Genomic DNA, 13,619 nt, shown 5'->3' on the forward strand with positions numbered 1-13,619 from the left:
CTCTACAAGCCCAGCCCCCAAAAAGCTATATTCTTGTCAACCACTAGCACCAACAGTGAGTGTTAGGGTTAGGGTTTTGTGTTGGTCAGGTATCAGGGGAGATACCTTGACACCTTACTTGACTTAACATGACTGAACAATCAGTTGCACACTGCACTAGCTGTGTAATGACACAAATTATGTGCATTATAAGTCATGAATCAAGATACTTGGCAATACACCTATATAAATAGCTGGACCCATTTTGATGGTCAGCACTACCAATGTCACCCTTTTGGTGTAGTGGTAAACCATACAGTTTGTGACATCTGGTCTATATCACTTTCTGTAACATGTAATGAGCATCACCTCTAATATAGACCCAGTGCAGTATACTACACATATAAAGTAGGACAGGCTTACAGCCCTGGAGCTGTAAATCTAGTTCTAACAAGCAAAGGACAACAAAAGATAGATCAATATCAAAAAGATGTCAGCTAAATAGGGTAAGCCTACAAAATAGGTCTTTCCCCAATAAGGAAAACAAATTATTCCTTTGTTATGTATCTTCCTCAAGAGAAAGCTTGAATCAACAATTCAGATCTAATGACAAGTCCCCAGTCTCCCAATTCTCCATCCCAGCAAGTCGGGCCCATTCCATGCTATCTCCTCTGCCTTGCAAAACATCAAAGGGCGTCATTAGGGACTGTAGACTCACCTTTGACTGATTTTCTTGCATGCGTGCACCGGCAGCAGAGACATCATAGCAAAACAAGCCCTGGGGGAGAATATAAGATCCCATCTGCGCCGTATCCACAGACCCGGTTGAAGCGGCAGGAAACAAATTCTCCACCACATCTGCAAATGGCATTGACAACGCCGTAGGCTCACTTGAGCTCGAGAACGCCAGATCATACCCACACATTGGGGTATGTCCTGCACCTGTGCTGGTATCCCCGATCACCATAGGGTGTGCTAGAGACTTGACTACCAGCTGCTCCGATGCACTCTCTTCCACCTGTGCATCTTTCAACTCCCGGTCAGGACGCACATCATTGCCCCCGCGCCTGCGCCGTGCCGCCTTGCGAAGCGCCTCCAGCACAGACACCGCGCGCATCGCGACCTCGCCCTCGCCATCTATTGCATTCTCTGCCGCGATGGTGCACGCATGGAGCATGCGCAGTGCACGGTCCATCAGGTCGAGGCACTCTGTCTCGCACGGGTGCGGCGGTGTCTGCGCCACCGCGCCCGCAAGCGCAACAGCGCCGTCGAAGACAAAGTATGGATAGTGGAACAGGGTTGCGGGCGGCGAAGCGACCCATGTGGTGTCTGTGGAATGTACTGTGCTCAGCTCACGTACGAGCTCGAGTGCGAGCACGATGCACTGCTCGCGGCTGGGGTTTGGGCATGGTGCGCCGTTGCTGGGGGAAGCTAGAGCAGCGAGTGACGGGTGCATGAAATGCGGGCGGTGAATATTCATGAGTGCGCCGAGATAGTACGCGGCGAGCGATTGGCGCTGATAGGCGAGGTTGCGCTCGGCGAGTGTGGTTGGTTCCGACAGCGCAGACTGATAGCGGGGATCGCGCCACTGCATTTCCGGGGGCAGTCGAGCTTGCCATTCTCTAAATTTTCGGTCCGTCGCGAGGACAGTGGCGTATGATGGTGCATGCAAGCTCAAACACTAGCGTTGACAATTATGGTCAGCATATAATACTCAGAAAGTCATCGCATTTACCTACCTCAGCGACACCATCACCAATTATATCACATAGCGTAACGAACGCCCGCTGGAACGCTGCATTTGGGTTGGGCGATCCATCGCCATGTACCGGACCAGGAATGAGGGTCACATCATATGTGCCTCTCGGAGCCATCATTGGTCGGCCCAGGACAAACGAGAACATTCTGCGAGAAAGGAGAACATGTAAGAAAGGCAAGACCGGGTTTCCATGAATATCCACTGACCTGTCCGCACACCATAGCAGCCACCACCCGAACAGCCTTAGCTCTGCCTCCTCCTTGCCCATCTCTTCCCACTTTCGCCACCCAGGATCACGATGCAGCCCGTTTGCCTGTGCGGTGCGCAGCGCAGCTCCTGTCAACTTCCATGCCTCGCTGACACGTCCTCTATCGGACAGGTACGCTCCGAGGAGCCCAGAAGCTATACAGCTCAATACTGCACCGTGGACCGTGCGCTCTGAGAGCGCATACGCGCGCACTGCGAGCAGAATATCCTCGCCGAGCCGCTTCGCCGACACTGCATGAGTGAAGTACGCATGGGCATCCGCTCCGAGCCGACGAGGCGCGAGTGCGAGAACAGCAAAGAGGAGGGAGATCCAGTGGGGATTGACCTCCTCCTGGCACGCGGTGCATAGCGTGGGCGCGAGGCAGGCGAAGCCAGGGCAACGCGGAATATCGAGGTGCGCCCACATCCTCGTACACGAACTGCGGAACCAGTTCTCAGGGAGCCCGAACTCCCAGTTGCGCTCTGCAAAGAAGCCGTCAACGAGCTGCTCGACACGCTGCCGCGGGGGGAGGGCCGCGAGTAGCGCACGGATGGGTGCAGAGAATGGGTGCGTGTTTGTGTGCTGGGAGTAGCACGCAGGTCGGGTCGTCATGCTCGAGCGGGAATAGGGAAACCGCCAAGTTTCTGGGGAGCCGAGCTAGTTCAATGTGAGAAGTGGAAACGTGAAGAACGCGGGCGGCATACCTCGTGCAGAGCGCAGAGGACAGTTCCATCCCCGATATATTCCTCCCTGGGGGCCAGGGATAGCTGGGCTAGAGCGACCGCCGCGACTTGCATGTCGTAGTCGTACAGAGCATGTGGTCCCCCGAGAGCATGCCCATCGTCATCGTTCTCTCCGGACTGTCCGGAAGTGTTGCCCAGAGCGTGCAAAGGCTTAGATGTAGCACTGCTCTCTGGAAGAGCAAGAGTGTCGACACCATTAGCGAGGTTCTGGCGCAGCAACGTTTGTTCCAGCACCGCGATGCGCGCAGACAATGCTTGAATAGTCTCGCTTGCTGAATTGGCCAAGGCCACAGCGGGGGATTGTTGCGGGGCGGGGCGGGAAACAACGGGCTCCCAACGACACAGGTGAGCGACACCTCGAGATACACATAGGCCGCACGGAGTGTGTCGATCGCATTTCTGCGTGTGAGTGTAAGCAGCTGGGCCACATGGAACCACGAGATGTGCTAGCTTACTTGACGACGTTTGGTGCACTCTACGCAACTGAGACGTTGCCTCTGTCTAGTCTGCTTGATTTTACCTCCCTCACTTGCTCCCGTGCCCGTGGCCTGCCTCGCAATGGGAGGCATGTGGCTGCCGTACTACAGCGGATTACCGGACGATGATTGGACGCGCTGCCGACGAAGCCTTTGTGGAGGACGATAGGGCCTGAGCTGGCGAGAGTGATCCGGTGAAAGTGCGACATTCGATGCGTCCAAGCAGAGAGGAGACGTCTTCGAAGGTTAGTGCGCGCATCTGCTAAGTGCTATCCCCGCCTGACTCATCGGTTGATCGACCTGACGCGCGCTCCGCTGCTAAGTACGGAGAACTTGATAGTTTCCATGAACAGCATCCCAATACAGGCGTCGAGCTCGTTGCAAGTTCAAAGCGAACTCCTCGCATGTTACTTGACATGACCAATAGCATTGCGGATGAATTGTCATCCAATTCATTCTGCTCCCATGATTGCGATAAATTCAAGTGACACGTAGTGAAACATTTCTATTTTATTCTTCTTCATTACATGGCTTCTTCCATCTCGTACAGCAGCAGTACAACAGCGAATCCATCCGTCAATCGTACACACCGCAATTAGTGGCATGAGGCGCGCTCAGAGCGCACCGTCCTTCTTGGCAGCGAACGCGAGGAGGTCGCAGACACGCTTCGAGTAACCCCACTCGTTGTCGTACCATGAGATCAGCTTGACGAAGTGGGGGTTGAGCGAAATACCCGCCTCAGCGTCGAAGATTGACGACGCATCGTTGCCAACAAAGTCCGTGCTGACGACCTTCTCGTCGGTGTACGCCATGATACCCTTGAGCGGGCCGTTGGCGGCCTCCTGGACGGCGACTTTGATGTCCTCGTACGATGCGGGCTTCTCGAGCCGCACGACGAGGTCAACGACGGAAACATCGATTGTCGGGATACGGAAAGAGAGACCGCTGAAAGGAGGATCATCAGGTGATATCCAAATTTCCAGTATGAGAAATAGGCGTACGTGAGCTTGCCGTTGAGACTGGGGATGACTTTGCCCACGGCCTTGGCAGCACCGGTAGAGGAGGGAATGATGTTGTTGCCGACAGCACGACCACCACGCCAGTCCTTGTTCGAAGGACCATCGACTGTCTTCTGAGTCGCAGTCGTCGAGTGGACGGTGGTCATGAGACCCTCAACGATACCAAACTTGTCGTGGATGACCTTGGCGAGGGGCGCAAGGCAGTTGGTTGTGCAAGATGCGTTCGAGATCTATAGACCGAGGAACGGATCAAAATAAAGAATATACGTGCGCGATGAGAGGACGCACGACGGTGTATTTAGAGTCGTAAGCGTCGAGGTTGACACCGCAAACGAACATGGGTGCATCAGCAGACGGGGCGGAGATGATGACCTTCTTGGCACCACCCTTAAGGTGAGAAGAAGCCTTGTCGATGGTGGTGAAAACACCAGTAGACTCGACAATGTAGTCGGCACCGACGGAGCCCCACTTGATGTTGGCAGGATCCCTCTCGGCGAAAACGACGATGGGCTTGCCCTGGACGTAAAGCTTTCCATCCTTGGCCTCAACAGTGCCCTTGAAGCGACCGTGGACGGAGTCATACTTGAACATGTAAACCTGGAAGGGGCCCGAGTGAGCACGCGTACGTGAGTGTGGAGGACGGGCGTACCATGTACTCGAGGTCAATGAAAGGGCTGGAGAAATGCGCATGGTAAGGAAATGGAGTACAGAGTGCATGCGGATACGCACTCGTTCACAGCGACGACGTCAATGTCTCCGTGAAGGAGAGCATTACGGAGGACGATACGGCCGATACGACCTAAAATGAATTTTTTTGAGACGATGTTGGCAGATATTCATAACAAGCTGTATGCGCGACGTACCGAAACTAGGTGAACACAACATACAGATGTGTTAAGAGAATTGCTAGTAGTTAGATATCGCAACGACTTACCCGTTGATTCCGACCTTGACCTACACGCGAATGGTCAACAAAAAGCGGATCGCGCAGGGGGGAAACGACTTACTGGCATGATGAGTTGGAGAGAGAGATGTGGTGTTTGAGCGGGGGACAGGGGATGGGGAGGAGCGCGGGGGAGAGGACGGGCTTATAAGGCGCGATTATCGGTATCTCTGATCGCGCGCGCTCTGCGTCATCGGCTGTCACTCGCTCGCTCGAGTCGCGCCGATCAACCACCTCGCTTCTGGCCGTGGCCGACCGCGCCCCCGACGCGGCCCACCCGAGTGCAGCCCAGTCGGCGGGCCCAATGCTGCTGTCGCGCCCGCCGTCGCTGGGGGTCTCGCCGTCGCCCCCGAGTCCTGCGGCCGCTGCTCTGTGCTGAATCACACAGTGGCGAAGAACGTGACTGTCATCACGGCCGAACGTGCGCCGCCTGAGTCAGGCATCGTTCCACCTTCGGCCGCCCCTCAGCCAGCATTCAGCCTAGCGGACATACGCTCTCTGCCCACCTCCCTTCTCACGCGCCCATCCTAGTCCCCTCTAATTACCATCGCGCCCGCTTCCGAATCTTCTACCGTTACTTCACCGCTATCTGATCAGGCTGTGTCCCCCAATGGTGATCGTAGACACCTCTGATGGACTCTGAACGCGCTCCGGCCGGGACTGCGCACGATGTACTCTCGATTGGACCAGAGCAGTCATCGATAGGCTTTTTCACATTGCCAAACGTAAGTCATGCCTACACCGAGTACGCAATCACCATCACCCTTGTCACCATTATCACATACCAATGCCATCCTGCCATCGTGCGAGCCTGAGTCTACTTTGCTGCGACCTGCCTCTGCCGTACACTGTCGTGTCCAGACACCCTTGAGAGTCGAGACGGCCATCATCTTAAGTTGCAACTCAAGTACGAGTCCAGTCTAGATCGCCGCGGCTGGCCACCAGTTTGCTAGATTTCGCCCCAATAGTCCTTCACACGTCTGAGAGCGAAACAGACTAAGACCAGCGCCGTTCGAACTTCGCCTCGACCGCTCGGGTTCCACCAGCCAATAATGGCATCTCAACTGGCACAGCGTCCTGCGGAACCAGCTAGATGAGTCAGAATTCCCGGATCCTGAATTGTCAGAAATTGCATTCCAGGCTTGCCAAAATGTTGTCCACCCGCTCGCGTCGCTCGAATGAGCCCGGGTGGGTGCACTAGAATTATACACCTTCCTCTCGATTGAGTGGCCAGATGCTAGATGTCTAAGGTAGGTGTCCCCAAGACAATACAGGCTCATTAAGCGTCGCAGGGAGCTCGACGGGAGCTCGGGAGGCGCCGCATCGCCATGTTTGGATCTTGTCACGCAGCGCGCCGTGTAACACCTACTGTCACGCCGTTCCGCGCGCGACGCTGGCTTTAACTGTAACCAGGCCACATCCCGAACGCGAATGCGACTCACCTATAACATTTCGTAAGCAGTGCTGGTGCCTACTCCATGTCGTCCGGAGTAGCAGTCGAGGAGAGCCGCGCAAAACGCATAGAGCGGCTGCAGTCCAAGTTCAGGGATCGTGGCGGGTGAGTTCCCCGTAGCATTCGTGCTTGCCGTGCTGAGTTGGGTGCGCGTGTGTCCGCGCGGCGGGGAGGCAGGATCTTCGTGCCTTCTGAGCACAATGCGCTGCTCGATGTCCTCTTGGCGCGTGGCGTGAACGGCGAGTCGCCCTCCAAGCGCCGCATGTCGCGCAAGTCTCTGAACGCGGCTGTGATATCCACGACATCGCCTCTCACTGAACGGCGTCAACACGATGTCGAAGACGAGCTGCCCATCACGGCACAAAGCCCAGAAGACCACATAGAGGGGTCGCCGCTCCGACCACCTGCAGGGACCAAGGCTCGTAGAAGGCAAAGTACGAAGCCGGCAAAGGAGGTCAAGGCCAAGGCAAACACCAGGAGAAAGTCGGTGGTAGGAGAAACTCAATTGACCGCCAGAGGACCTCTTGCTATAGAGGGTGAGCCTGCTGCTGTGACGAAAGCGAAGCCCAGGAAGTCGGCTCCAGGAGGGAAGATCGTGGGGTCTCTGGCTAAGAGCAAAGCGAAGACGACTAGGAAGTCGATGACAAGCAAGAAAAAAGCGAGTGCAGAGGCGCCTGTGATAGAGGAAGAATGCGAGCCTGTAGCCGGTGAGCCTTTCCATCTTCTATTATAGCGCATATATTCAGTATACGTATGTCGCTATACGTCCACAGGCCCTTCTCGTCCACGTAAACCCCAGGCCAACAAGTCTCAAGAAAGGAATAACATCCAAGAGTCCGTGATTGCTGGGCGAGAGCTGGCAGGTGCGAGTTTCCTCGAATCGAATTAGCATGGAACATATGAACATTATGTAGATACCCCTGTGCAACCCGCCACTAAGCGTGTAATCAAGAAGCGTGCAACGCAAGTCAATGAAGAAGCGCTAGAGGAGGATAACGCAGGTGTGTTAGCTATATGCTCTTTGTTTCGGTCTCTCAGTTACATCTATAGACAGCGTACGCATGGAGATCATGGCACACAAACGGTCTTTTGCTGCCCCAGGAGATTCTGATCAAGAGAATGATCACGAGCCACCTCAGAAGAAGCGACTCAAGACGGGGAGCTCAAGATCGAAATCGGCCGCTCCTTCACGGGAAACTCATGTGGAGGCCGCGGAGGAAAGCGAGAACGATATTCCTTTAGCTTTAGTAGTGGAAGCGAAGAGGAAAAGGAAGGCACCTCTTGTTCGTCGACTAGGTCAGTTTTCCATGTTTATGCGTCTATCATAGGCTCATAGGGGATGCTATAAATTCAAATACTAAAGTTGCTTCCTTGCAATCAAAGTCTACGTATTCAAATAAGAGTAGGACAAGTGGTCCGGCGGCTAAAAGGACCGCCTCTGCTGATGATTCTCAGTCGGATAAGCAGGCCGCAGCGGGGAACAAACGTGCAGAGTCGAGGCGGACGAAACGCCAGGCTTCCATTATGCTCGATTCGGATGCCAAATTGGAGCACGAGCATCCGGCGGAGAAAAAGAAAGGTTCATCCAAGAAAAGTGAGATACAGTCCCGTAAACCCCTCGACAGTGATCAAAAGGAGCGGAGTGCCGACGATATTCAAGAAGACGATGAGCCGGAAGACGCACCTCGGAAGCGCGCTAGGACACTGAAATCCACTGGCAACACCGTCCTCGTAGACATGCCCATTCAACAACAGCAGACGGAGGCGGAACCGAAGGACAGCTCTAAAGCGCTCGCCTCGGGCAATTCGAAGGCTAAAGGCAAGGTATTGGAAGACACAGCGAAAAGACAATTGCCTTCGTAAGTACCTCTTTGGGTTAAGTAACATTGAGCAAATATTTAAGGACTTCGAAACATAGAACTGAAAAAGAAAATCGTACTATTCGCCCTGCAACTAACACGAAACGTCCCACAGTCAAATTTAAGCGCAAACCAAAGGTATGTCTGTCGTTGGGAAGAGATTATCTGGGCTGACAGTAACATTGGTATCTAGCCTAGGCTATCACACTTTCCTCGACCACCTCCTGAGGACGGTGATGAAGCCGATCCCATAGATTTCTTGTCATGATTTGCATTACTCCAAATTCTGTAAGCAGCAATTCTCTTCTACTTTTGACACGCATGTCACGGTAAGGATCATGTATGTATGTACTAGTGTCTGCTGTATGTGGAATGCAACCTGCACGAGCACAGTAAAGCATCTGTGAAAGACTGATTGCGTCAGGAACACTTTTCTCAAAGGTCAACAGGGCATCAGGCCGACATGCCTCCTGCTAAGGAGATAGAGTATGCAAGGATGTAATTGAATGCGTTCTACTCTATGTTACAATCCAGTTGCTGCAGGCAAAACGGCATCCTCGTCTCTGCCTATTAAGGGATGTTAGTAAATCCACCAACCGCCACTCTGCAGTCCTGGGACGCACCCTCGTAGAATTTCTGCAAGAACGTCCGCGGCGGGCGCTGCGTCTCCTGTAAGAGAATGCCCATGACGTGGTCCGTCTGTTTCCATAGGTTCACCGTCTCCTGGTACTCCTGCCTGCCCTTGAGAAGGAGCACGTCGACGACCCGCGTGTCGGACACGTAACGGTTCTCTTCAAACCTCTTGCGGATGGAGTGCCGGAAGTACTGCACGGAGACTGGCAGCGCATACAGCGAGATGACCTCGGGTGCCTGCGTTGGATGTGCGCGTGCGCGCAGGGTTAGAGGCAAAGCGGAGAAAGACGGAGGATGAGACGCACGGCGCGGTACCAGTCTCTGTAGAGCTGGAAGACTCGCTGGCGAGCCTGGCCTGAACTGGCGGAGATCTGAGCTGTCTTTGCCAGCCGTGCGGGAATGGTGGTCATCGTCGTCGTCGACGGGTGTGTTGAAGAGTTAGAACTTAGAACAACCGAGGACAGGCAGCAGCGCCGTGCGTGAGCGTGCATGTGACCAGATCCGCTGAGCGCACGGGCGAGGCATTGGACAGTCTGCGCGGCAACGCCATCCGTGAGTCAAGCACCGTCCTCTGCGATCGATTTTCCATCTCTTGTATCTTTGCGGACCTCTCCCTTTCATAAATCACGATGGCTCGAGGTGGATTCAAGTTAAAGCGCGGAGGCGGACGAAAGTACGTCTGCCCTCCCTGTGCGTACGGCCCGCTCGGATACTAATCTCTGCCCGTAGCTTCAGGTATGCTATGCCTTTCACGATCATGCTAATCGCCCTTTAATCGTATATTTATACAAAGCAAGAACCTCGTGCTGGATGAGAATGGCACCGCTGTGGCGTCAGACAAATGGTAATTATTCTGCTACCGATGTCTCTTCCTCAGATGCACTGATAGTGGCACGCATCCAGGGCATCTCGCGATAAGAAGGAGAGTGATGAAGACGAGTCTGGCTCCGAAGAGGAGTCGGAGGAAGAGTCAGAAGAGGAGTCCGACGCGGCCCCGGCGGCGGGTGCGAAGGGGAAACAGCCAGAGCTCACTCGCGCTGAGCGCCGAGAATTGAAGAAAAAGAAGGCGCAGGCAAAGCAGGAGCAGGCGCAAGAGGGTGATGACGAGGACGAGGAGGAAGATCCGCTCTTCGCAAATCCGAATATCGCCGCAGGCAAGATGATGAACATATCCGATCTTAACGAGCCGCGACAGCTGTCGCGTCGTGAAAGGTGCGAAAGCTCATTATAAGGTCACGATTCCAAGATCTTACGTTCGGGTGCTAGGGAGGAGAAGGAGAAGAAAGATGCCAAGGAGCGATACTGGAAGGTTAGCCCTTGGTAATCTTCGATCAAATTAGTCCCATGGGTGATTGACCGTTTTCGCATGATCTAGCTTCACGAGCAAGGGAAGACTGAGCAAGCAAAAACTGACCTTGCACGCCTTGCTAAGATTCGTGCTGAGCGCGAAGCCGCACAAGCGAAGAGGAAAGCAGAAGCTGAAGGTATATTTTATCGAAATTACTGCTCACGCCTGAGACTAATGCATGAGTACTTTCAGCGAAGGCCGCCGAGACCAAGAAGAAGGAAGCAGCAGCTAGAGGAAAGCGTCTATAGACCATGGATGCGCTACGATCTACCTGTATTCTGTACCCAGTATTCAAGTATTGTACAAGTATGCTGTATTGCTACATCGTTACGAGAAATTGTGCGACGGAAACACTTTTCTATACTTTGCCATGTATTGTACCTGTTCAATACCCAACAGAACGCCGAACACATCTCAACGGCGAAGCTCTATCTTTATGCACAAACGGATTGCTGCCGTGTCTTGCGAAGTCGCAGCTCCCTGAAGGACTTCAACTGCTGGAGCTCTGTGCCAATCTGCTCATCCGTCGGCATGTGCTGCTCGCCCACCCAGCCCCTCATCCATTTCGTCAGTTTTTGATACTCGCTTCTCCCTCCCTTCAGTTGTTGCACTAACGGCGCGTCCATACTGACCTCAGCCCAGTGGACCAGCGCAGAAGCAAGTGTTCTTTCGGAGGGCCTGATGCCAAGATGCCGCATCCAAGCAAGGGCGAGAGGTATTTGCGGAATGCGCGATTCCGTCGCGAGGAGATTGATGTAGGCGTAGAACAGGGCGTCATTCGGAATGATATGAGCAGAAAGCGAAGAGGCTGTGCGCCCCGCAATGTCCTTAGAAACACCTTGGACATCGACAGACTGTCGGGAAACACTCCGGAAAAGATCCGCAACGGGACTCAAAGCCTGGAAATCGGCGGAGGGGCGAATGGCTCTCGCCGGTGATGGGACCATCTCCAGATCAGGCGAGTTGGTGAAGAGGACTTCGTGTATGATACGGAGGGCCACGGTACCAGCGCGCTCACTTCCCCAGAGTCCTGTATTCAGTGTTGGGTTGCTGGCATCTAGCGCTTTACTGAAGTGAGAGAACAATTGCTGACGAATTGCTTCAGGGGATAAGAGAGTAGTCGCCGGCCGAGGAAGAAGACCACCTAGCCCAAACTCTGTAAGCGCACCTCGTAAGGAAGGGTTGGAATGACTGCTAGCAAAACGAGCTGTTTGGAGAAGTATGGTTAATGAGAAACAATCCGGCCGGACACCGAAGAGGATCTCCATGTTATGCCACAGCTCAAAAACAAGGTCCGAGTAACCGGCGCGTTGAAGGGAAGCCATGAATACGTTGACTATCCGAGTATTGACCAAGTCCAGTATTCTGAGCCTCCGAGCTTGGCTTCGACTCAGCTTGGCCGCGAGACCAATTCGATTATCAGCCGCTTTTTGCAGTAGCTGAAATGCGCGATTGGCATGCCCGCTCAAAGTCAGCACCTCGATACCGACCGTCATGACCCAACGTGGTAGTCTCGTTTTACGACAAGCCAATTCGCCCCAAACTAGGAGAGCATTTTGATAATCCTGACGACGGATTAATCCGCGCAAAGCGAGCAGATGGAGCGTGGCATCAGACCGTAGGAAAGGGTTCATAGCCCTGGCGCGATGGAGGGTATGCAAAACATGCTTCCCTGTGGTCTTCGGATTTTTGGTAGCTGAGTGCAGTGCAAATCTCCAAATCCTAGTGTACTTGAGCTTGGTAGCAGCCAACTGTTCGACCGACTTCTGCATGCTGCTACTCCGCGAGGATTTCCTCTCAGCTTTCGGCACGAGGAATGAGGCCGAATATGACTGTCGTCGTCTTCCTCTGTGAAGTCGGTTGGGTGCAGAGCTCGCATGAGTTTGTGGATGAGAAGGCAATATCCGAGCGAACTCGAAGGTAGAAACGTAGCGGTTCTGGGATTTGATATATAGACGGGCATCCTCCGATGATGTCTCTTCGGCAGGTAGGGACTGTAAATCTACGCCATAGTTTTCGCGAAGGAGGCGATAGCATAACCGTGCTCGCCGTTTCCACCTGTGTGCCGAGAATAAATCAAGGAGGCGTGTAAGATGCTTGACCGTCGCCTGATATCCATGGGTATGCATATGCCGCATGACGCTGACACCTACGAAAGAGGTGGCCGTTCTGCTCCCTAGGAGCACATCGTATGTGTTTTGGTCTAGAGCTATCAACTTTTGTTCGGCGGCGTCCAGAATCCTGGCAACAACAACGCTAGCATCCTTCGAGAAGGACGCATATCCAAGAATTTGTAACAGCGTTTGGAACTGATATGCCTTCTCAATTCCGCTCGAGACGTCGAGAAATGTCATGACCACTCGTAGCAATAACGCTGTTAAATCATGCTCAGCGAACCAGCCGGCCGAGAATATTAAAAGAGCCGCTTGAAGGTGAGGGGGTGCTGCTGGAAAGTGGTAATATGCCAGGGATAAAGCAGCTTTAGTCTCATCTGGGCGGACGACCTTGTAACACAGTAGATAGAGGACAAGCCAGGAGGGGGGCTGGAGCAAACTGACAACAGGTGTACGCTTTGGGCCTGCAAGTATATCCAAAGATGGAATGATGACACCTAGGTTTTCCATTCGCTTCATGGCAACGCCAATAGTAGGCGCAATGAGGACTGGTCTCCATTGCACGAGCTCCGCCGCAGTTACCCTTGAGCGATGCATGTAGTGTTCGGGCACAGCCGACAAGGGATTGCGTGCAAGCGCGTTAAGCAGGTTAAAGATGGAATCGTTAGACTTTCTGCCATAACGCTGCGATATACGAAAGACTCTGCGGAGAAGGAGTGCATGGTCACCAGAACCTAGGCCATGTGGAGCAGCGATGGACGCGAGGGGGCGAGAGGATGTCGTTGTCGAATGGCGACGGAGTATTCTAAACGCCACATTCATTCATCTGACACAATAGTACACAGGAGTCAACGCATGAGATGAGCGTACACGACATACCAGCAGCTCCTTCAGCTTGTCGGGCAATGGTTGGAACAAGAATCGAACCGGCGCGGAGAGCCCGCCAGCCACGCGCCAAGCACACCCAAACAGTCGTCTTTGTCCGGAGAACTCCGCCGTGAACTCCGCTGTCTCAAGAGTTGAACACCTCCATCGTGGTTCTGCCA

The 13,619-nt window shown here is 53.8% G+C and overlaps 6 protein-coding genes across 6 annotated transcripts; 2 read left to right on the plus strand and 4 right to left on the minus strand.

Moving 5' to 3' along the window:
- Positions 1-568: 568 nt before the first annotated feature.
- Positions 569-3,297, minus strand: FIBRA_08135 (uncharacterized protein; the record flags this gene model as incomplete). The annotated part of the gene is made up of 5 exons (XM_012329790.1): positions 569-1,660; positions 1,719-1,884; positions 1,945-2,642; positions 2,690-3,127; positions 3,184-3,297. The coding sequence occupies 5 exons, from the start codon at positions 3,295-3,297 to the stop codon at positions 569-571; spliced, it is 2,508 nt and encodes an 835-aa protein (XP_012185180.1).
- Positions 3,298-3,818: 521 nt separating this feature from the next.
- Positions 3,819-6,053, minus strand: FIBRA_08136 (uncharacterized protein; the record flags this gene model as incomplete). The annotated part of the gene is made up of 8 exons (XM_012329791.1): positions 3,819-4,149; positions 4,206-4,453; positions 4,512-4,820; positions 4,873-4,897; positions 4,953-5,022; positions 5,158-5,177; positions 5,231-5,541; positions 5,952-6,053. The coding sequence occupies 8 exons, from the start codon at positions 6,051-6,053 to the stop codon at positions 3,819-3,821; spliced, it is 1,416 nt and encodes a 471-aa protein (XP_012185181.1).
- Positions 6,054-6,644: 591 nt separating this feature from the next.
- FIBRA_08137 (uncharacterized protein) lies at positions 6,645-8,746 on the plus strand (the record flags this gene model as incomplete). Its single annotated transcript, XM_012329792.1, has 8 exons — positions 6,645-6,724; positions 6,797-7,326; positions 7,393-7,482; positions 7,534-7,620; positions 7,670-7,915; positions 7,983-8,478; positions 8,538-8,616; positions 8,672-8,746. The coding sequence occupies 8 exons, from the start codon at positions 6,645-6,647 to the stop codon at positions 8,744-8,746; spliced, it is 1,683 nt and encodes a 560-aa protein (XP_012185182.1).
- A 255-nt stretch (positions 8,747-9,001) lies between these two features.
- On the minus strand, positions 9,002-9,521 carry FIBRA_08138 (uncharacterized protein; the record flags this gene model as incomplete). Its single annotated transcript, XM_012329793.1, has 3 exons — positions 9,002-9,045; positions 9,102-9,348; positions 9,417-9,521. The coding sequence occupies 3 exons, from the start codon at positions 9,519-9,521 to the stop codon at positions 9,002-9,004; spliced, it is 396 nt and encodes a 131-aa protein (XP_012185183.1).
- A 219-nt stretch (positions 9,522-9,740) lies between these two features.
- Positions 9,741-10,707, plus strand: FIBRA_08139 (uncharacterized protein; the record flags this gene model as incomplete). Its single annotated transcript, XM_012329794.1, has 7 exons — positions 9,741-9,784; positions 9,841-9,846; positions 9,905-9,955; positions 10,015-10,323; positions 10,378-10,420; positions 10,487-10,595; positions 10,652-10,707. 7 exons carry the CDS (start codon positions 9,741-9,743, stop codon positions 10,705-10,707), a joined length of 618 nt encoding a protein of 205 aa, XP_012185184.1.
- A 186-nt stretch (positions 10,708-10,893) lies between these two features.
- FIBRA_08140 (uncharacterized protein) lies at positions 10,894-13,395 on the minus strand (the record flags this gene model as incomplete). The annotated part of the gene is made up of 1 exon (XM_012329795.1): positions 10,894-13,395. The coding sequence occupies one exon, from the start codon at positions 13,393-13,395 to the stop codon at positions 10,894-10,896; it is 2,502 nt and encodes an 833-aa protein (XP_012185185.1).
- Positions 13,396-13,619: the final 224 nt, after the last annotated feature.

The sequence above is a fragment of the Fibroporia radiculosa genome (genome assembly GCF_000313525.1).
Source record: "Fibroporia radiculosa TFFH 294 genomic supercontigs, scaffold40438, whole genome shotgun sequence".
Classification (NCBI taxonomy): domain Eukaryota; kingdom Fungi; phylum Basidiomycota; class Agaricomycetes; order Polyporales; family Fibroporiaceae; genus Fibroporia; species Fibroporia radiculosa.